Source organism: Lucilia cuprina, chromosome 3 (assembly GCF_022045245.1).
Source record: "Lucilia cuprina isolate Lc7/37 chromosome 3, ASM2204524v1, whole genome shotgun sequence".
NCBI lineage: Eukaryota > Metazoa > Arthropoda > Insecta > Diptera > Calliphoridae > Lucilia > Lucilia cuprina.
Genome location: NC_060951.1, coordinates 61,987,027 through 62,009,566, shown reverse-complemented (window position 1 = coordinate 62,009,566; position 22,540 = coordinate 61,987,027). Strand labels below are relative to the sequence as shown.

The 22,540-nt window shown below is 27.0% G+C and overlaps 2 protein-coding genes across 14 annotated transcripts in view; one reads left to right on the top strand and one right to left on the bottom strand.

Annotated features, from left to right (window-relative positions):
* Window positions 1–648: 648 nt before the first annotated feature.
* On the top strand, window positions 649–17,518 carry LOC111675329 (troponin I). 13 transcript variants are annotated; one of them, XM_023436066.2, is made up of 9 exons: window positions 650–801; window positions 4,623–4,667; window positions 5,121–5,363; window positions 5,576–5,828; window positions 11,839–11,939; window positions 15,951–15,994; window positions 16,079–16,220; window positions 16,909–16,945; window positions 17,337–17,518. In XM_023436066.2, coding segments are annotated over exons 2-9 (837 nt in total). In that variant the 5' UTR covers window positions 650–801; window positions 4,623–4,652; the 3' UTR covers window positions 17,339–17,518. The 13 variants fall into 13 exon arrangements, with proteins under 13 accessions (XP_023291840.1, XP_023291834.2, XP_023291839.1 ...); XM_046945695.1 differs by lacking the exon at window positions 11,839–11,939 and adding an exon at window positions 11,463–11,563 and having other exon boundaries at window positions 651–801; XM_023436072.2 differs by lacking the exons at window positions 5,121–5,363; window positions 11,839–11,939 and adding an exon at window positions 10,869–10,969 and having other exon boundaries at window positions 649–801.
* A 1,250-nt stretch (window positions 17,519–18,768) lies between these two features.
* Window positions 18,769–22,540, bottom strand: part of LOC111675316 (E3 ubiquitin-protein ligase highwire) — a 73,909-nt gene continuing 70,137 nt past the window's right edge. Inside the window, exons 23-27 of the mRNA XM_023436046.2 lie at window positions 21,444–22,483; window positions 21,040–21,378; window positions 20,518–20,982; window positions 19,772–19,965; window positions 18,769–19,709 (exon numbers count right to left, since the gene is read on the bottom strand). Coding sequence (XP_023291814.2) covers window positions 19,226–19,709; window positions 19,772–19,965; window positions 20,518–20,982; window positions 21,040–21,378; window positions 21,444–22,483 — 2,522 coding nt within the window. The 3' untranslated portion in view covers window positions 18,769–19,225. The remainder of the gene's footprint in view (window positions 19,710–19,771; window positions 19,966–20,517; window positions 20,983–21,039; window positions 21,379–21,443; window positions 22,484–22,540) is intronic.

Here is a 22,540-nt window from a genome sequence, read left to right as displayed (position 1 = left end):
AAATTTATAAAAAAAGTAAATTTTGTATATAACACACACACACATACACATTATTCTATACAAAACAAAACAACCCACATATATAATATATTTAAACATTTTTATTTCATTAAACAGATTTTTTGTGAATTTTTTTACAACAAAAAAATAAAAATTTTTTAATAATAAAAATTTTTTGTTAAAAAGGAAAAACAACTCTCCGAGAAGAAAAACAAAATTTCCACATACATAATTTTTTGTTGTGTTTTTTTGTATCTATTTCTGATTAAAAACTATTTTTAGAAAATGTGCCCAGATACATACAATAGATAAACTCTTGTATTTTTTCATTTCTTTTTCCTGGCTCTTTTACAAATATTTTTTTTTTTGTTTTTTCAAATTTATTTTATTTGAATGTTTAAGAAAGAGAGTGTAAAAAAAGCGTAAAATTTTTTTAAAGAAAATTTGGAAATTTTCAAAAAGTAAAGAAAATATAGAAAAAGCACAGTGGGTTTAAGAGTTTTTAGGGGTATTTAGAAAGAATTTCTTATAGATGGCCACCCTGTTGGGCTAAAGGAGAGCAGGCGCAGTTGTTAAGGAGACTCTCTTTTTTGCTTTTATGTGATAAATAGCGGGATGGGGGAGGCCCAATGCAAGTGGAAGCTGAGCAAAATAATGATCAACGGGAAAAATGATCTGTAGTGAGTTTCTGACAAAAATATAGTCTGCCGTTAGTCGTCGGACCGTTCAGTCTTTTCGTTCGAAACAGTGCTTAACGAGTTGTGTGTTAGATCGCACACCTTTTTTAAATTTCCTTTAAAGGTGAGTGATGTGAAAATGATAAATGAAAATTGAAAACTGATGATGATAGCGTTTGCTAAAGTTTCAAAGCAAAATAAAACTATACAAAAAAGGAGCTTGAGAAAAATAAAAAAAATTAAAAATGAAGAAATAACTCTAAAGAAAAAAAGTGGTAAAAAAATAAAATTTTGAAAATTTTATAAAAAACGAAGTGCAATAAAAAACTGGGCTAAATGAATTAAAAATAACCAAATTAATAAAGACATTTCCTTTTTTTACGAAATTTTAATGGATTTTAGCTGTAAATTTTGGAAAAAAGTGGATTTTTTTTAAATGAAACAGGAATTTGTTTTAATTTCTTTTAATTTTTTTTTATAAAAGTGATTGCATAATTTTTGAGTGTGTGTTTAATTTTCTTGTTATACATATTTTGGTATACACACTTGAATATATATATATTTTTTCGAAAAAATAAACTTGTGTATGTGTGTACGATGAGCATTTCAAATAAATTAAAAATAAAAACCGACTAAATATCGAATGCCAGCTAATGAAATTTTGAACTGAAATCTTTTATTTAATGCAACCTTAAGGCAACTAACGCATTCAACTTTAAAGAAATACTAAGAATTTAAAAAAGGCAAACAAAATGGGATATTTTTACAAAAATTTGAAATAAGAAATTTTAATAAAAATCTAAGAAAATTTTCTTGTAATCTTTTTGAAAAAAACCTTTTTACGATCAGTTTATTTTTTTATAAAAAATGGTTTTGCGATCAATTTTCTATGAAAATCTTGTCCTATCATATGTTTTCTATAATAAGATCAGTTTTGTATATAATAATTATGTTGTTTCTATAAAATCTTATACGATCAGTTTATATATAAGAAACTGCAATAAATTTTAATAAACGACTTTTTCTATGATCAGTTTTTTTAGAGAAAATTAGTTTTACGATCACTTTTCTATAGAAATATTGTCTTTTGATAAGTTTTCTATAAAAAAAAACTTTTCATAAGATCACTTTATTAAATATTTAACTTTTTCTATAAAAATCTAATCGTGTGATCAGTTTTTTATAAAAAAGACTTTACTTGCGATCAGTTTTCTATCAGTCGATGGAAAGATAACTTATAGAGATCAGTTTTCTATATGTCGATCAGTTTTCCAAACTTATCCAGTTATAGTTAAACAAAAGTAGTTATCTATAGAAAACTTGTCTTGCTTTCTATATAATTCTTATCGTACGATAATTTTTCAAAATTTTCTTACTATATAATACTTATCTTACGATCATTTTTTAATGGTAAACATATCTGGCGATCAGTTCTGGTAAAACCTTCATAAATTATAAGTTTAAAATTTTGTTTCAAATAAAACTTTTAAATAAAAATAAAATTTTGTTTTATTAAAATTTAAACAATATTTTAATAAATATCATTAAACAAATTTTAAATTTGTATAAAATTTCTTAACAAAAAAAAATTAATTTATTTGCTTTAAACTTTTTTTTCTATTTTCAAGGTCTTTGTTTTTCAAATCTCTTATTTCAAAAAAATATATATTCAAATAATGCTCGTACACACATAAGTAGTAAAAATTCTATACAATATATAGTCTCCTTTACTTTTCGTAATGGCGTCGTCTTTATATTTCTTTTTTGTTTTTCTTTTTGGCTAACAAATGTATTTTTTTCTTAATTTTCATTTAAATCAAACTATTTTTAGCTATTAAAATGTGTCTACACAAAAATATCTCTAATAATATATACATAATATAAGACTCTTAGAATATAGAGAATAAAGCATAAACTCTCTATACAATATTAGAAAATGACCTAAATTATTTTTCCAAAACAAAAATATAAATAATATATATAACACTGTTGGAGGCTAAATCCTAAAAAACACATATATACTATTACCAGAAATTTGTAGGAGTTTGTTTTTTTTGGCTTACTCTCATTCTTCTGCGATCTTTTTTAAGTTCCTTAAATACTCAACACCTACATAATTAAGAAAATATATGTACACATTTTCTTTCTATATAGATTTCATTTATTATGGTATAATATATAAACCCACGCATTTAATAGGATTTCATTTGATATATATTCGGAACATACACATATGTTTTTTGTCATTATATACATATTTATCTATATATGTGTGTAAAAGAGTGTCTGTATATGTAAGTGTTGATCATACGCACCCGTTATTTAGTGCATGCGCATTAAAACATTCTCTCTCTTTCTCTTACTCTCTCTACCTTATACGGCAAATAATTCTTTTTAAATATTTGAAAATTTGTATTTGTAAAAGATCTTGTAGGAAAATATTTATTGAAATTTTGTTTTTGGAAAATGTTGGAAATTTTTTCATTGAAAATGATCTCCAAAAAAAGATTTTGTTACTTGGTATATATACATATACATACGTTTTTATGTATGATTGTATAGGTATATACAATTTGTATGTATTTGTACATTATATACATTTTTGTTTACACTTACTTTAAGCCAAAAATAAAAATAAGATTTTTTTAATATTTCTTAAAAATTTTGAAATTAAAATCAGATTTTTTTTAAACAAAATTCATAAAAGTTAAGAAGATGTTTATAAAAAGTTAAGAAAAAGAGCACTGAGAGTCTCTAACTGAATTCGATAGAAAAAAATTTCGAATTTGTATGTTAAATACATTTTATTTTTAAGCTATTGGCTTCGAATCGAAATAATTTATTAAATGTTTGTAAAACTTATTTCTTCTACCAAACTTTGGTAAATGATAACGAAAGTATTTAATTAATATTATTAAAGAATTTGTTAATACAATCAAAGTCTGTTTCGAAAAATCTGAGACTCTCAACATTTGGCAGTAATATGTACATGAAAGTCGTTCATGTACATCACTTTTATGTGATTCTTTTTGACAAAACATCATTTGTAATTCAAAAGTATTTTGAACTTAGAATTCGTACACGATCACTTATATATGCTTCTTTTTGACAATACAACATTTGAAATATACAGCTTAGATTACTGCAATATTACCAAACCTAAGGTAGTGCTGTAGTCTGTCTGTCCGAAGATCGTGATTACGATTACCATTAGAGACTATGTCAGAGAAGCGCACAATAGGTCCGACAGGGACTTTACTGTCTTTCTTTGGATCTAATGTAATGTACATCCTTCAAATTAACTAACTAGTATCATTTTAGTTTCTGCAATTAAAGCTAAGGGGTCGCATTAGTAATCAAATATTCATGTAAACTTACATACGTGATTACGATTGCCATTAGAGGCTCTAGTAAAGGAGGGTACAATAGGTCCGATAGAGGAGTAAGGTGTCTTTCTTCGGATCTAATGTCATGTACATTCTCCTTTCAAACAAACTAACTAGTATCTGTTCAAATTCTACAATTACAGCTAAGGGTTTGCGTTAGTAATCAAATATTGAAGAGAAGGATAAACTTAAAGAAGGAAATTTGCAATCAATTTACTCGATCACGAATATGTAAATTCCAAATCTTGCCTTTTTCTCAATTTTGTTAAACAATATTTTTGCCTTTAAAAATTGTCTTGGAAATCATATGTTTCTTAGTTCAACTTAGCAAATGATCATGCAGTGATCAATTAAACAATGTTTACTAACACAGTTTAAAATCTAACTTTAATTAAACTTCAGTCTAAATCTGTTATCTGTCTGAAGTTTTCAGACAGATGTGATCATACCGGCAGAACCGTAGAAGCGATCAGTTATTATAAAATTCATTATAAAATTTATATATTTTTGGTTAAACTCTTTTAAATCTAATTTATATTATTTCTTATTCTACTTACAGAGACTTAAACCTTAAAACCACAAATCAAACATGGCTGATGAGGAGGTGAGGTAAGTATCATTTCCTTAAAGAAAAGGAATTTTTTTCCACAAACAAAAATCAACAAATTTTAATAAAAAACGTTTTTCTTACTTTATTTACAGTAAACAAATAATCTACGATTTATGTTAAAAGTGTTGTACGCTCTACAAGGAAACATTGTGAAGGTAAATATCTTTTTTTCCAGAAAAAAGTTTGAAAACAATATGCCTAAAGCTCTAAGTTAAAAAAAATACTAAAGCTTTCTTTTCACTTTCCAATTTCTTCTTCATAGAGTGTTTTAATACAAAAATCTACTTTTTGGCCACACTGCTTATTGCTAACAACAAAAATAATAAATATAAAACTGCTTATAACAACTAAGCTTTAAAGCTTAAACCATTAAACTAAAGCTTGCTTAATAATTTTTGTCAAAGCTATAAAGAAACAGGTTATTAATTTTTCTTTTCAAATTTACAGAAAAAGGCAGCGGCTCCGGCACCAGCTCCAGCAGCAGCTCCTGCCCCAGCTCCAGCAGCCGCGCCAGCTGCGGCAGCACCAGCGGCAACCCCAGCAGCAGCTCCTGCTGCAGGAGCACCAGCTGCTGCCCCAGCAGCCAATGGTAAAGCTGCCGCACCTGCTGCAGCGCCCGCAGCTAATGGCAAAGCCGCAGCACCAGCAGCCAATGGTAAACCTGCCAAACCTTTAACACCAGCTGAAGAGGTACAGCTCATCACTGTTAATGTTTTATGTTGAAAATGAACATGTGTTTCTTACGTTTGGTGTGCTCTACAAAGCTGTGTGTGCGTGTGTCTCTCTACCTTTATTCGTCACAATGTCTCCTTGTGTTTACACTACCAGATTTTTCCCCATCAGAAAAAACATAAAAGCAACATTCATTTAATTTTTAAACAATTTTATTTTCCAAAATAAAGGCTAAGAAGGCTAAACAAGCCGAAATTGAACGCAAGCGTGCTGAAGTACGCAAGCGTATGGAAGAAGCTTCCAAGGCTAAGAAGGCCAAGAAGGGTTTCATGACTCCCGAAAGAAAGAAGAAACTCAGGTTGTTGCTCCGCAAGAAAGCCGCTGAAGAATTGAAGAAAGAACAAGAACGCAAAGCCGCTGAACGTAGACGTATCATTGAAGAACGTTGCGGTAGTCCCAGAAACCTCAGTGACGCCAGCGAAGGTATGTTCAATCAGATCCATTTCTTTCTTTTTATTTTTAATATTTCACACATTTGATCACTGTTAAAGAAGAAGAAGAAGAAGAAAAAAGAAGATATATCATATTTTCAACATACACCCACACATTTCACACACATACACCTTCTTTTTCTTTTTTTATTACTTTTGCAATTGCACCAAATTTATTTTTTACTCACGTTAAAAAATAACTATTCTGGGTTTTAGTGTAAATTCAATATATTTTTTTTTTGTCAAAATTTTATTTTTATATAAAAAGAGTAAAAGATTTATATTAAAACAAAAAAAATATTTTCTCTTCGTGATAAACTTACCACAGAACAACTCAGAACCATTATCAAGCAACACCACGAAAGAATTTGCAAATTGGAGGATCAAAAATACGATCTTGAATACGTTGTTAAGCGCAAGGATGTTGAGGTACACACACAAACAAACATTGCCACGCCTTTTAAATTAATTTATGACAAAATTACTCTCACTCTTTTAAACAAAACAAACTCGCTCTTTCTATATATTCTTCTCTCAACTACTGTTCTACAACAAATATTTTGCACTTTTTACACTAAAACTATTTTTTTCTTAAGAAAATCTAATTCTAATGTTAGAAACAAAAACGTCGTTTAACGAAATTTTAAGAAGGAGAGAAAAACGTTTAAAAAAACGAATTTCAATCGGCAAGAAAAATTTACGATATTAGAATAAAATTTAAAAATTTTCAAAAATTTTAGACTTTTGTTAAAAATCAAAATTTCTCTGCAATATTTTTAATTGATTTTCAAAATTTGAGTTCATTACGATCTCAGGATCATGCTTAAAAATTTACGATATTACAATAAATTTTAAAATTCATAATAATTTAATACTTTTAACAAAAATCAAAATTTGTTAAAAATATTTGCTATTAATTCCTAAAATTTGAGCTCAATACGATATAAGGAACTTGCTTAAAAATTTACGATATTAAAATAAATTTTAAAATTTTCAATAATTTAACACTTTTGACAAAAATCAAAATTTGTTAAAAATATTTTCTATTAATTCCCAAAATTTTAGTGCTATACGATATAAGGAACTTGCTTAAAAATTTACGATATTGAAATAAAATTTTATATTTTTCTTAATTTTATAATTTTAACAAAAATCAAAATTTGCTAAAAATATTTGCTATTAATTCCCAAAATTTTAGTTTTATACGATATAGGAAACTTGCTTAAAAATTTACGATATTAAAATAAATTTTAAAATTTTCATTAATTTAATACTTTTGACAAAAATCAAAATTTGTAAAAAATATTTGCTATTAATTCCCAAAATTTTAGTTTCATACGATATAAGGAACATGCTTTAAAATTTACGATATAACAGAAAATTTTGAATATTTAATTTTTGATAAAATTCAAAATTTCCAAATAAAATGTTCAATTAATTAGCAAATTTTGAGTTAAATACGCTAAAAGGAACTTCCTTAAATATTTACGATATTGCAGAAAATTTGTAATATTTTATTTTTGATAAAATTCAAAATTTTCAAATAATATTTTCATTTACTTTCGAAATTTAAAGATAAATACGATTTAAGGAACTGGTTTAAATATTTACGATATTGCAGAAAATTTTAAATATTTAATTTTTGACAAAATTTAAATTTTTCAAATAAAATTTAGAATTAATTACTAAATTTCGACATCAATACGACTTAAGGAATTGGCTTAAATATTTAAAATATTGCAGTATTTTAATTTAAAAAAAATCGTTTTTAAACATTTTTCTCTCTTTTTCTTAGTGACTTTATAGTCACAATTTCGTTGCTCTCTTTAAACAAAAAAAAAATATCAACTTTTTATAACTCTAACGCTTGACCATAATGTTGTTTCTTTATAATGGGGCACACACGTTCTTTTTTTAACGATTCTAAAACTAAAAGCTAATTCACTTACCAACAACTACAACAACTTACAAAACAAAATATGCAGCTGACACTTTAGAAAAAATATGTATATTTTTTTCGTATGTCGAATGCAAGAAACAAATAATAAAAAAATAATCAAACTAAATTAAAAAATTGAAGGGAATAAATCAAACAAAGTAATAAGTCCTTAAAAAAGTAAATAATAGGAGTAGTAAGAAAAATATGTAAAAAACAAAATTTATAATTACAAAATTTTATACATTTATACACCACTACACATACACACGCACATACATTTACACTCTTTTCATTTGTTCACACATTTGTTTGTAGTTAGAAAATTTAGATTTTTTTTTAAATTTTTAGTTATTAAAAGAAAATTTTTATTTTAATTTTAATTTACTCTTCATTATAACATTCCCAAAAACAACAAACACCCTACAACAACTTTTACCACAAAAACACATAATTGGCATTATTTGATCAACACCACGTATTGATTGTATGCATTTAGATTCCCTACGTGAAATTTGCAAAACTTATTACAATAAAGTTCTCCAATTGGAAGATCAAAAATATGATGTTGAATATCAAGTTGCCCGCAAGGATATGGAGGCAAGCTCTTTTTTGAAACCTCATATTGTTTTTTGTGTTTTTTTAAAAAAAAAGTTTTATTTTTTTCACAAAAATTTTTGTTTTTTTAAGTAGCTTTTTAGGAAAACTGTTTTAAATTTACTTTTTTTTCAACAGTTTTCAACTGCCTTTTTTAAATTTATCTCTATGTGTAGTACATTTTTTTTAAAAAGTAGAAATTAACATATATTTTTTTTCTAGAAGCTTTATATTTATTTTATTAGTATTTTTTTTTTGTTAACTTAAAACAAGAAATGGTCTCTTAAAAAAAAATCGCTAAAAACATTTTTCTTAAGCGATTTTTCTTACAACCGACTTGTAAGCAAGAGTTAACCATTTTAGTTTAAGTTTTATAATTTATTTTTTATTTTAAATTCTTGTTTTAAGTAGATTTGGTTTTATTTTATTTTTTGTTTTAAATCTAGCTTTATATTTTTCCAACAGGGTTTCTCGTTGTTGTTTTTTTTCTTAGCAATCAACTCAAAAGGACTTAATTTGTTTTTTTCTCCTTCCTTCAATTTAATTTTCCTTCTAAGCTTTTTTTTGTTTTGATTTTTCTTTAAGAAAAATGTAATTTTGTTTTGCTTTTTGTATTTTGTTTTTAGCTTTAAGTAGAAGCTTAAATTAATTACTTTTTGTTAAGCTTTTACTAAAAACGCTTTTTGTTTTTTGGCAAAAATTTATGAAAAACCAATTTTTTTTTTCATAAAAAGAGATTTTTTAATAAAAAAATTTATTTTGTTTTACCTAAAATTTATGCTTAAAAATATTGAGCGAATTGCTTCAAAATTTTCGGTTCTTTTTTGAAAATAAAATAAATTTAAAATCTCTTGGGGAATTTTTGTTTAGAAATAATTTCCTATTATATCAATTTGGTTTGTTTGTTGCTTTTATTGTAATAATTTTTAGTACCAAAAACCATGTTATGGGATTTTTTAAATTGATTTAAGAAACCTTTTTTAAGTTTTATTTTAGTTTAAGAGTTTTATATTGAAATTCTATAAAATACAGGGTGTTATCCTACACATTCGAACTCAAAAATCTCAATATTTTGTCTGAAATATCTTATATTCTTAGTGTAGTATTAAAAAATAGTGGTTTTTGAAAAAACTAGTATTTCACAAAAATACTGGTATTTGAATAATATATAGGACTAAAATACAAGTTTTTGACTAAAATACAAGTTTTTGACAAAAATATTGGTTTTTGACAAAAAATACTAGTTTTTGACAAAAATACTGGTTTTTGACAAAAATACTGATTTTTGGACAAAAATACTGATTTTTCACAAAAAATACTGATTTTTCACAAAAATACTGATTTTTACAAAAATACTGATTTTTCACAAAAATACTGATTTTTGAACAGAAATACTGATTTTTGACAAAAATGCTGACTTTTGTCAAAAATACAGTTTTTGGACAAAATACAGTTTTTGGACAAAATCCACTGGTTTTTGAAAAAAAACACTAGTTTTTTGACAAAAATGCTATTTTTACCAAAAAATACTGGTTTTTTTAGAAAAATAATGGTTTTTGACAAAAAATACTGGTTTTTTACTAAAAAGTACTGTTTTTGACAAATGTTATGGGGTTTAAAAAGAATTATATTTTTAAGTAAAATCCCGGGTTTTCCATAACATACAGGGTTTTAAGTAAAATACTATTTTTTAGTAAAATACTGGTTTTTCAGTATTTTACAGTTTTTTTATTTTAAAATATTAGCTTTTGGCTAAAATACTGGTTTATGACCAAAATATTATATTTTACTAAACTATTGATACGAATTTAAACAATATATTGGCATTTGTGTAAAATACTGGTATTTATGCTTGTACTTGATTAAAATACCAAAACTTTATTAAAATATTAAACTTTAATAAAGTTCTGCTATATGACATAAATACCAACATTTGTCATAAATATCATTTATTGACTAAAATATTGATATTTTACCAAAATACTGGAATTTTTCGAGAAAATATTAAACAAAACCATTCTGTATTATTCTAGTCATACAATTTTAGATTTTCCCCTTTAAAAATTACACTCAACAGTATAAAAATCAATTAAATATAAATAAAATATTTACAACAAAAATGTCAATATACACAGCAAAACAAAACATTCTTCAAATTACCATAAAAAAAATCCTACACTTCACCCAACAAAAAAAATCAAACATATATACCCCCAAAAAAATTCAAACATCTAAAAACGTCAAGTGATTTAAGAGTAAAATAAGTTAGTTTTTCTCAAACCTCTCCCCGGTCCACAACAGTGCATAGCAAAATTTTCCAAATGGTGGTTGAAATTATTAAGATTTTCTAGAATTTTTTATTTTGATTACACATTAAATCACATTTTTTTATATAAAATTTTTTCTTCTCAATTTTTTTTTTATTTTTTTCAAAAATATACATATTTTATTTAAAAAAACAATAATAATTTAACCAAAATATATATAATGAAAATACAGCCGAACTACAAACTATATGCAAAGAATATTGGCAACGTCTATTCAATTTGGAGGGTGATAAATTTGATTTAGAGCATATTGAAAAAATGAAACAATGTGAGGTAAATGGCTATACATTTTTTTTCTTTTAAACAAATTTCCCTTAAACAAATATTTTTATATAAATATATTAGTATTATATAATTATTATTACGTTTTTTTTTTGGCATTTGATATTTTATCTATAAACAAAAGAAAGAATATTTTTATGGTATGATTTTCTTTCTATTTGTTTTTTTTTAATACTTTAATATTGTAATAATCAAACCAAACTGTATTGAAAATAAAATCCCGTAAATACTTCTTTAAAAACAAAACAGCTTGAAAAAAAGGACCATAAGAAAACCAAGAAAAAGAAAAGGTTTTTGTATAAAAAAAAGTAAACGATACAGAAACTAGACTCTAACAAAAAAACTTTAAACAAACGAATTAAATATGTGGTTAATTAATAACAAAGAAAACACACTAGAACACATAACATCAAAGCAACAAATGTTTAATTTAAAAAAGAAAGAATAAAAAAAAATAAACAAAACTTTAAACATTAATTTACAGGTGAATTACAAGAAATCTGTGAAGAATACCATGAACGTATATATTATTGTGAAAGTTCCAAATTCGATTTGGAATATGATGTCAGAAAAAAAGATTGGGAGGTACTGCCACAATTAGTATAAAAATTTAAATTTAACCAGATAAACAAATATTTGTTAAATGTTTGTTTTAAGTGTTAAATGTTTAGGGGTGATTATTTTCTAACGTTGATATTTCAAAACTCATTCTTTTCGTTACACATTCAATTACACATACAAAATAAATCGTTTATTTGTGTTTTAATTTTTTTTTTTTAATTTCTTACACTGTGCATTTGAAAACTTTAACTATATTTGTATACATCTTCCTCTCTATGTATGTGTGTCCAATGTTTCAGCTCAATTACAAAAGATTTGCCAAGAGTACTACGACCGTATGTACCTTTGTGAAGGCCAGAAATGGGATCTTGAATATGAAGTCAGGAAAAAAGACTGGGAGGTATTAAACTTCTACTTCTACTTCATGCAACTAAATTGTATACAATTTTCAATTATTGTAAAATTGTTAGTTTTTTTTTGTGATTTTTTTTTGGGAAATTATTTTGCTAATTTGACAAATTATATAGAATTGCTTTTTTATTTTCTTCTTATTTTTTATAGAGAAAAAAAGAGTACAAACCATATTCAATATGGGAAAAAAAGTATTTTAAACAAATTGTTTTTGATTTTTGTAAACACAAATACACACGCTCACTCAGTCAAACACGCACACAATTACTAAGCAATCAAATTTTGAAAGCTTTTGTTAACATTTTCCTTCCCTATTTACACGTTTACATCAAAGCAAACAATTCCAGTCACACCCCCGCTTACACAAGAAATCTCCTCAAGCCAATCGTTCTTAAAACATTTTTTTTTGCACAAGATTTAATGAAATTTTTAGCTAAATACTGGTTTTTAACTAAAATACTGGTAATAATATTTACTGATATTTTAGTAAATACTGTTTTTTTTACAAAAAATGCGGGTATTTTGCAAAAATGTTAGTATTTGTCCGAAATACTGGTATTTGATTATAACATTGGTACATATTTGATGAAAATACTGGTATTTGGCTAAAACATTGGTATTTGATAAAAATACCGATATTTAATGAAAATATTGCCATTTGATTAAAATTTGATTAAAGTACTGGTTCTTGCCAAAATACTGGTATTTATCTAAAACTTCAGATTTTGATAAAAATACTGGTATTTAATAAAAATGCTGGTATTTGATAAAAATATTGATATTTGACGAAAGTTGATTAATAATATACTGTATTTTAATAAAATACTGGTTTTTGCCTTAAGTATTTGACTAAAATACTGGTATTTTGCTAAAATACTACTATTTAAAAAGAATACTGGTATTTCACTAAAATACTGGTATTTTACAAAAATACTTTTATTTTATCAAAATACGGTTCTTGCCAAAATACTGGTATTTATCTAAAACATAAGATTTTGATAAAAAAAAATACTGGTATTTTATTAAAATACTGGCATTTAAAGAAAGTTGATTAAAATGCGGGTATTTAAATAAAATACTGGTTTTTGACTTAAGTATTAGTATTTGACTAAAATACTGGTATTTTGCCAAAATACTACTAGTTGAAAAAATACTGGTATTTCACTAAAATTCTGGTATTTGACAAAAATACATTTATTTTATTAAAATACGGATATTTAAATAAAATACTAGTTTTGGAATCAAATACTGGTTTCCTGCTAAAATACTGGTATTTGTCTAACTACTGATATTTGACTAAAATACTTTTATTTGTAAAAATATTGGTATCTAACTAAAATACTAGAATTTTTCTAAAATACTTGTTTTTTGATTAAAATACAGATTTTTTGGCTTAAATACTGGCAATTGATTAAAAACCTGAGATAAATACTGATATTTAGGATAAATAGTCGTAAATACTGGTATTTAACTAAAACACCCGCTTCTGACAAAAATACTGGTTTTTAACAAAAAATACTGTTTTTGACAAAAATACTGGTTTTTGAAAAAACACAGTTTTTTGCAAAAAAAATATGTACTGCTATTTTATTGAAATTCTGTTAATAAAGTAAAATACTGATGTTTAACAAAAATACTGGTATCATATTTACACTTTCCTAAGCTAAATCCACTCAATTTTACACTTAAAACAAACTCCCCCCCCCCCACTCCCATTACAATGACACAAATTTCCACACAAAACTTAAACAAATGAAACATGGATTTTTTTCTCATATTTTTTTTAAAGCGCAATATTTTTTTATTATTTATATGTTTTTTTTAGTATTTGTTTAGTTTAGACACTGTAATGATGTGATGACATTTTTTTTTTTTATTTTTTTATGATAAAATAATGTTTTGTGTTTTTATTTGTTAAAACTATGGCTTAACAATATATATATTTTTATTTCGTGTTTTTTATATCAAACTACAAACCAATTACAATAAAAAAAATCATTTTCATAATGCCAAAAAATATGAAAAAAAATTATTTAAACACCAAAAAAAAAAACGCCAAGCACATTTAATTTAAAACAAAAAAGCTTTTTTTAAATAGTTTTCTTAAAAACCCACCACCAACCAGCAAGAAAATAAATTTTTGCCATTTTTTTTTTAGAAAAATCCACCATTTTTTTATTGCACAAACAGAATTATAATATTATTTAAAAAAAAAATAAAATTAAAAATATTAATTTAAATTAATTATATTTTTCATTTAGAACATGCATACATAGAATTACAAAAAAAAAGTATTAAGAAAAGAAAAAATAAAATCATTTTATAAAAAATTAAACCAAAATCATTTAGTTTTAAAATTTTATGTTAAACATAAAGAAGGTTCAACAGCAACAGTATGGCACTTTTGTTGACAAAAAAAAAAAAAAAAATATTAAAAATATTATATAAAAAAAGAAAAATATAAATAAACTCAATTTCAAATCTATGTGTGATAAATTGTATTTTGTTTGTGCGTTTATCCTTAAAAAAAAAGAAGTTTTAAAAAAAGTCCTTATAGCAACACTTAATGGTTGTTCCTTTAATTTTCCCTTAACATTTTTTTTTTAATTTTTTTATTATAATTTTTTTTAAAAGAATTATTGGTTATTTTTCTTAATTTTTTCTATTTTAATAAAAATTTCTATTTCTAACACAAACAAATAAAAACACAAATCATTATTAAAATGTTTTACATCATCATTTAGCCACAATTAGTTTATTATTATTTTTTTTAATTTGGGAAGAATTGAGTTTATGATATTTATTTAATATTATTCTTTTTTGTATGTGCCATACTGTGTGCAGTACCTCGTTTAATTTGAAAAATAATTGTTCAATGTTTCACCTTGTTTAAAAAAACTGAATTTGTTATCACGTCTTTCACTTAGTTTGACAGAAAATCACGGTTTTTATTTAATTAAAATCAAAAAGTAGTTTTGTCACCATTAAACAAAATGTTATGCTGTTCTAAGTAAAAAAATCTAAATGAAATAAAAAACGGCAATAAAACTTAAACTTAAAACTGTAATTTTTAAATTAAAATTTTGAATAAAAATCTCTCAAAATTTTATTAAAACTTTTATTTTCATTTTTAAATTTAAGTTTTATTGCTAAGCAAAAGTTTACTACCAATTACCACTTAATGTTTTCACTCTGTAAACATTCACTATATCTCTCTCTCTTTTACTGTTAAAGCTCTAAATCACTCTGTTATTATTACTAAAACCAAAAAAAAACAACCAAATAATATTTCTAGCTCTAAGTCCAGCTCATAACTTATTTATGTATCTATCTATTTGTCTATCTTTATGTCTGTCTTTCTCTCTATATATCTTTTAACTAATATTATTTTTATTGATAACTTTCTCTCCTTAGATCTGTGTTATATTGTACAGAGATAAAAAAGCTTTTAATTTATAAGCTTGCCTCTATTAATGCATGCTTAATTTGTAAGAACTTGAAAAAAAAGCTTAATATATACTTCCATAGAAAAAGCTTGCTTAAATTTTTTCTAAAGCTTTTTATCTTAATTGTTTTATGTTTAAAAAGTAATTTTGTTTTTAGTTCTCTAGTTATTGTTAGGAAAAAGCTCAAGTCAAATAAAATTAAATAAGAAATAAAGAGAAAAGCTTAAAAGTTTTTTAAACGAAACTTTAATTAAGAAAAAAACTTAAAAAGCTAAAATGTTTGAAAGCTTTTGAAAAGTTAAAAAAAAACTATTGAAAAGTATTACAGCTTTTGAAAAGTTTAAAAGCAAAAACAATAAAGCATTTAAAAAGATTAAAGGCCTCTAAAACACCTACAATCTTTTAAAAAGCCTTTAATATATTCGAAAAACTTGAGCTTTTTCCAACCGTTTAGTATCTTTTTCAAATTATATTACCATTAAAAGCTCATGAACTTTGTTATTAATCTATTACCTATTTTCCCTTTTCCTCCCCATTCTATAAATTTTCTTTAGATCAACGATCTCAATGCCCAAGTTAACGATCTTCGTGGCAAGTTGTAAGTATCTTAATAATGTCAGCACAAAACCAAAGTATAACATTTAACTCATAATTGTTTTTCTTTTTTATATAAAATTTATAGCGTTAAGCCTGCTTTGAAGAAGGTTTCCAAATACGAAAACAAATTCGCCAAGCTCCAAAAGAAGGCTGCCGAATTCAACTTCCGTAATCAACTTAAGGTTGTCAAGAAGAAGGAATTCACATTGGAAGAAGAAGAAAAGGAGGTAAGTTGGTTAAAAAAAGTTAAGAATGATAATTTTTCAACAGAATTTTTAAAAAGGAAAATTAATTTTAAAAGAATTTTAAAAAATTCATGGATTCTTCAATATAAACACTGAAATGCTTTTTTAACACTTTTCACACAATTTACCACACTAAGCATTTGTTTCCAACAAAACAAAACATGTTTTTGGGAAACGGAAGTTGATAATGAAAGACTTAAGCAACAAAACTGTTAAATAAACTAGAACTGAAATAGAACTGAAGTTGAACAGAACTAGAACTGAACTAGAACTGAACTAGAACTGAACTAGAACTGAACTAGAACTGAACTAGAACTGAACTAGAACTGAACTAGAACTGAACTAGAACTGAACTAGAACTGAACTAGAACTGAACTAGAACTGAACTAGAACTGAACTAGAACTGAACTAGAACTGAACTAGAACTAAACTGGAACTGAACTATTACTGAATTAGAACTGACCTAATTTTTACCAAAATTGCAAAACTAAATAAGCACATTTTTTCACATTATCGCAAAAGACACACAATAACTAAACATTTTGAAAAATATACACATATCCATCAGTTTTACACAAAAAACACACTCAAAAATTAAAATAATGACTCGTTTTTCTAATACTAATGCTTTTTTTCTAATTCCATATTCTTAAAACAACAAAAACTTTAGAAAAAGATTAAAGATTCTATACTAAAATCCAAAAAGTGTAAGATATCTAAGTGTATAAATGTAAAAAAAAATGTGTGTGTAAACAAATCACTTGTTGGTTAATGTGAATCTTGTAAAGAAAACAAATGTCTTAAATAGAATAGTAAAAAAATAGCACAATTTAGTAGCCGAAAAAAAACAAAGCACTTAATTATTAGTTTTATTTTTCAGAAATAATTATATATCACTGTTTTTTTGTTGCTATGTTTTAAACACTTTCTTTAGACAGTATAAAGTAGAAAATTTTATAGATACCACCACTTTCCCCACCTAAACGTTAACTTTTAGTTTTAATTTTGTTACACTTTATGTTTATTGTTTTCCTTATGCGTGACAATTTATTAATATATTTATTTTCTTTTTGTTTTCCTTTAACGTGGCATTTGCAGAAGAAACCCGACTGGTCCAAGGGCAAGGCTGCTGATAAGCCAAAGGAGGAAGCTGAAGTTGAAGCCTAAGTGTTCCGATTTTATATATATATGACCGTATCCCGCCCTATTTTTAAATAAAAAAATCATTTATTATTTATTAATTGTTTTCAAACAACAACAACAAATTATGTACATCTAAATTATATGAAAGAAAAAGAAAACCATAAAAAAACAACAAAAAAAATTTAATTAAAATTATATTTTTTTTAGAAAACTGTAAACAATTGGTCGAGAAAAATTCCTATAATTTATTAAGTTAGCTCTGCTCCATTAACAGGTTTTTTCCCCTCCTTGTAAATATGCTGCTGTTTATTTGAGTATGTTTTTTTTCCAGAACTTAGATAACTCCTGACACACCAACCTAAATTGCAGCTTATTCTTTTAGCAATTTTGTTTTAAATTAAAATAAAAAAGATATTGGCCCAACTGTAAATTTTACAAGTTGGAATTTTATAATTTCTTCTCCGTTAAAGATTTCTTTTTTGTAAAATATAATATTTAATTATGTAACTATAATAAAGAAAATTTTTGAAAATAAATTTGTTTAAAGGAAAAAAAAAGAAAAAGTTTATTTTTGTAATTAAGAAAATAAGGAATTTATAACAAATAAAATTTTACAGGATTTGCCTTTTATATTAGTTTTATAACTTTGTTATTAAAACGTTGATAAGAGAAGAATAAGTCCATCCGGCCAGGGAGTCATAAAAGCTTGAAGTAATCAGTAGTAAAAGGTTGTGCCGAATCTTATATACCCTTCACCAAGTATGTTTTAAAAACATTTTTTTATTTATTTTGTATCCCTGCACACATGTCACAAATAACATACACACAAACAAATATAAACTGTAGCAGAAAGAAATATTAACCGTTGTACTGTAATACCACCGTCAAACTGTATTACCACCCTCAAACAAATATGAGCTGTATTACCAACATATTACTGCTTTATCTCCTTGTTCTTGTTATACCCACTTACCTTCGTGAGAACAGAACAGTATCCAAACATACAAAAAAATACACAGCTAAATAAAACCAAATACATCTCTACACGCACATGTACATGTACATGTTTTAAATAGCGATCTTCTCGAAAGCATGTCTAACTGAATTATTGAAGATTCGGATCTCGCCGATATCTGGGGACCTCTAAAAACTGATTTCAACAGACATGGCTTAATCGACTCCGCTATCTATAAGGATAAGGAATATATTTACGGAATGACAAACTTATATATACCCTTCTCACGAAGGAAAAGGGTATAAAAAAAAGCAAAACTACTCCAGAAAACAAAGTTTAATAAATCGGCTTTTATATATAATGTCTAAAAAGCTATATAATATGAGCTGCGATGTACAAGGTTTTAAGTTTAGTTACAGACACTTTATCAAATCAAATTAAAAACAAATTTGTTTCCATGATCAAAGATCACTTTTTTATACATTTTTTCATATTTATTTATTGTGATTAATATAATTTGATTATTAAAATAATTGCTAAAACATTGAGATTTAAAAAAAAATCGTCATATTATGACTTTTGCAAGTGAGTATTATAGTGTATACTAAATAAATTTATATAAATATCATATTTTTACTTATAAACTAATAAAAATAAATTAAATAATTATCATTAATGACTAGTCATAATCATCATCACTGGCCTCCCCGTCCGGCACCGGTTCTTGTGCCACTTCACCTTCTTCCTCCTCCTCATCATCATCTTCTGCAGCCTCCAAATCCAAACAATGACGATTATCTAATTCTTCCAATTGCACTTCATTAAAATCACTACCACTGCAACGCCTTGCAGCAAAATTCATATCAAACAAACTACCAGCAACATGATGCTAAAATGTTTGGGCATTACGACACACACCACACCCCAGAGCAAACTCTTCGCCTGTAGGTGGATGTATGACATGTAGAGGGCAATCTTCACCCATTAGTTGTTTGGCTTTGGGTCCTGCTGGGCATTGGGGTAATTTATTTTTGGGTATATTGGTTAAACGTTGGAAATCATCGTGACAAGTGTCACAGAAATGGGTGGTGCCGAAGCAAAAGAATACCGCCACTGAACAGCAATAACGACATTTGTATTCTAAAAAGTCAGTGCCATGTTTAGGACACATTTGTGCCCTAGCCACATCCGAACAACCACCACATACCAGCTCTTCGGGATTGAATTTCTCACCAATTTCAGCATCACATCTAGCCTCACCACCATAATAGGCTTTTTGACATTTAAAGCAAACATAATAGGCATAACGATCCATAGCCAAAGTTGTCAAATCACGACCTTCGGTATCTTTAACCAATCCCTCGTATTTAATGCTAAAAGTACAAAATTAACAATGAAAATAAAATTTGATTTAATATTGTTAGCAACAACTTACCGTATTAAAGCTTTGCGTTTAACATCCTGTTTCAAACCATTAATGGGCTCTAAGATATCCGCCAACATGGGATGTTTAATGTCTGCCTTACAAATGGGACATAGAGAGAAACCAAAGGTAATGCGAGGACCACTCCAACGTTTTTCCAAAACTGCCTTGCAGCAATGATAATGGAAAACATGACCACATTCCAACTAGAAAAAATTATAAAATATGAATATTATTCAAATACTTTTACATCTACTTCAGTTCTAATTCAATTCTAGTTCATTTCTAGTTTAGTTAAATTTTAGTTCTGGTTCAGCTTTAGGTCAGTTTTAGTTCAGTTCTAGCTCAGTTTTAGTTGAGTTCAGTTCTAGTTTCATTCTACTTCCGTTGTAGTATAAGTCTAGTTCAGTTCTAGTTCAGTTTTAGTTTAGTTTTTAGTTCTAGTTCAATTCTAGTTCAGTTATAATTCAGTTCTAGTTTAATTCTAGTTCAGTTCTAGTTCAGTTCTAGTTCAATTCTAGTTCAGTTCTAGTTCAGTTCTAGTTCAATTCTAGTTCAGTTCTAGTTTAGTTCTAGTTAAGTTCTAGTTCAGTTCTTGTTCAGTGCTAGTTCAGTTCTAGTTAAGTTCAAGTTCAGTTCTAGTTCAGTGCCAGTTCTAGTTCAGTTCTAGTTTAGTTCCAATTCAGTTCTAATTCAGTTTTAGTTCAATGCAGTTCTATTTCAATTCTAATTCCCCTCTACGTAATTACAACACTTACCTGTATAGAAGGAGCACAGGCTAAAGCCTCCACAAAACATATCATGCACATATCGTCAGCATCTTGAGTCAATTTAGGTTCATTTACTCCATCGGCCACATTATTTTCGCGCGTATGACAGACATGCTGCAAGCAAGGCAAACATTTCTTTTCATTAACCACTCCGCCACAAACATGACCACACTGTTTGGTTTTCATGCAAGAATTGGCAGCATATTCCTGGCACTGAGCATCCGCACAAACATTGCCAATTTCCAAGAGACCCGAATTGCCAGTAATGCCACAAAAACGACAACGACCCACAGAATCTTGTGAGCCGGAAATAATAGTATGACTACCATCACGAAATTCTACCATGGCTTTTAAAGTCTTGGAGTCAGCCAGGGCGAGAAGCCAAAAGAGTTTAGTGCGTCCACATGATTCATGTAATTCCACACGTATAGCTTCCTCCTCTTCCTTGCAAACCTAAAATAATGTTAAAAATGTTATAATTTTTGAAACCTTTTAAACCCAAAAACTTACTGTTCTTTTGTGTGTTCTAGTTTTGCGATTTAAATGCAAGAAACGATCACAATCACCACATAAGGAACCACAACTTTCACATTGTATTATAGCTGAAGTTTCTCCATCATCATGATTATTGCACATGGGTCGAGTATCCGATATGGCCCATTGACCCGACGAAAGTTTTTCTACATGATCATTATCCAACACACACAAACTGGCCAAAGCCAACCATAAGGTAGCAGTTTTAACACAATTTTCTGGAGAACGAAATACCTCATCCAAACGAGTTAAATTCAAAACAGCCTCTGCTATAGCAGCTTTGGTCATTTGAGACCATTTATCACCCAATTTACCCTTAAATTAAGAAAATTATTTTTATTTAAAAAATTTAAATTGATTTTACTCTATTTTCCTCTTACCGTGGCCAAATCTCGTATTAAAGCTATAATACTTTCCGCCTGTTTAGTGGGTATTATGCCATTCAAAAACCATCTATGATTTAGATTTTTCGGTGGATCTTTTTTACCCATTTCTTTATTTAAAACTCTAGCCTGTTTGGCACTCATACGTTCATATTCAAAAGCATATTCCGAACGCGAAAATGTATCCTCTCCCTCGGCTGCCTCTTGTTCGTCATTTGGTGTCAATTTAGGAGGCTTTAACAAATGCACCGATAAATCCAAAGCATTGTAGAGTCTTATAAAAGAAGGTGTCTTTTCCATTGAAGATTTTCCTCCAGCGCTTTTGACTTTCACTTGAAGCTGCAATGACTTGGCAATAACCGCCAAAAATATGTCCAATAAACCCAAACTATCCATATCGAAATCTACTGCTATCTGATGGGCTATATTATAATCCGATGGTGGCAAACGTTGTACACCTAAAATATCAGCAAAAGTACCAGGAGATATTTCCGGCAAAATACGTCTTAATAAAGCAGTGACTTGTCTCTGTACCCTATCGCTGCCGGTATGCAAAAGACTTAAAAGATCTTTAATCAAACCATGTTGATGTGACAGATATGATCTGCCCACAACACTACCCGATAAAGCCAATACCATGCTTAACATTTCAAAGCAATAAGTGTCTGGGGTACGGCTACGCTCGGAGTTTACTTCCAATTTAGATTCTTTATCAGTGTTTGAACCAGTGCCATTGGGATCTCTTAGGTTATTGGTAAGATTTACTGCATCCCAATCTTCTTTAGCTCGCCGTGCTTCTTTTTTAATGGCGTGAACTATATGCACTATGACTTGTTTCTGTAGATGTGATAATTTACTGCGAGAGAAAAGAATGCCCACCATGTGTTCTCTTAAATCGAGAGAATCGGCCAACATGGAATTAGCACTAGTATCCATGCCCAAAGCATTTTGTGAACCACTTTTACCAATCACCGTAGATCCTCCAGCATTTTCATCGTTACATGATTCCAAGGTGATTAACTTACCAAATACTTGACCTGAAAGGAGGAAATAGAGTTTAGTAAATATTACAGACAAATTATACAATTGAATTA

Coding starts and splice junctions, on each gene's coding strand:
- LOC111675329 (XM_023436061.2), top strand. Junction 11,940..15,950: donor TCAGGAAAAAAGACTGGGAG/GTATTAAACTTC, acceptor AATTTTCTTTAG/ATCAACGATCTCAATGCCCA. Junction 16,221..17,336: donor TGGAAGAAGAAGAAAAGGAG/GTAAGTTGGTTA, acceptor TGGCATTTGCAG/AAGAAACCCGACTGGTCCAA.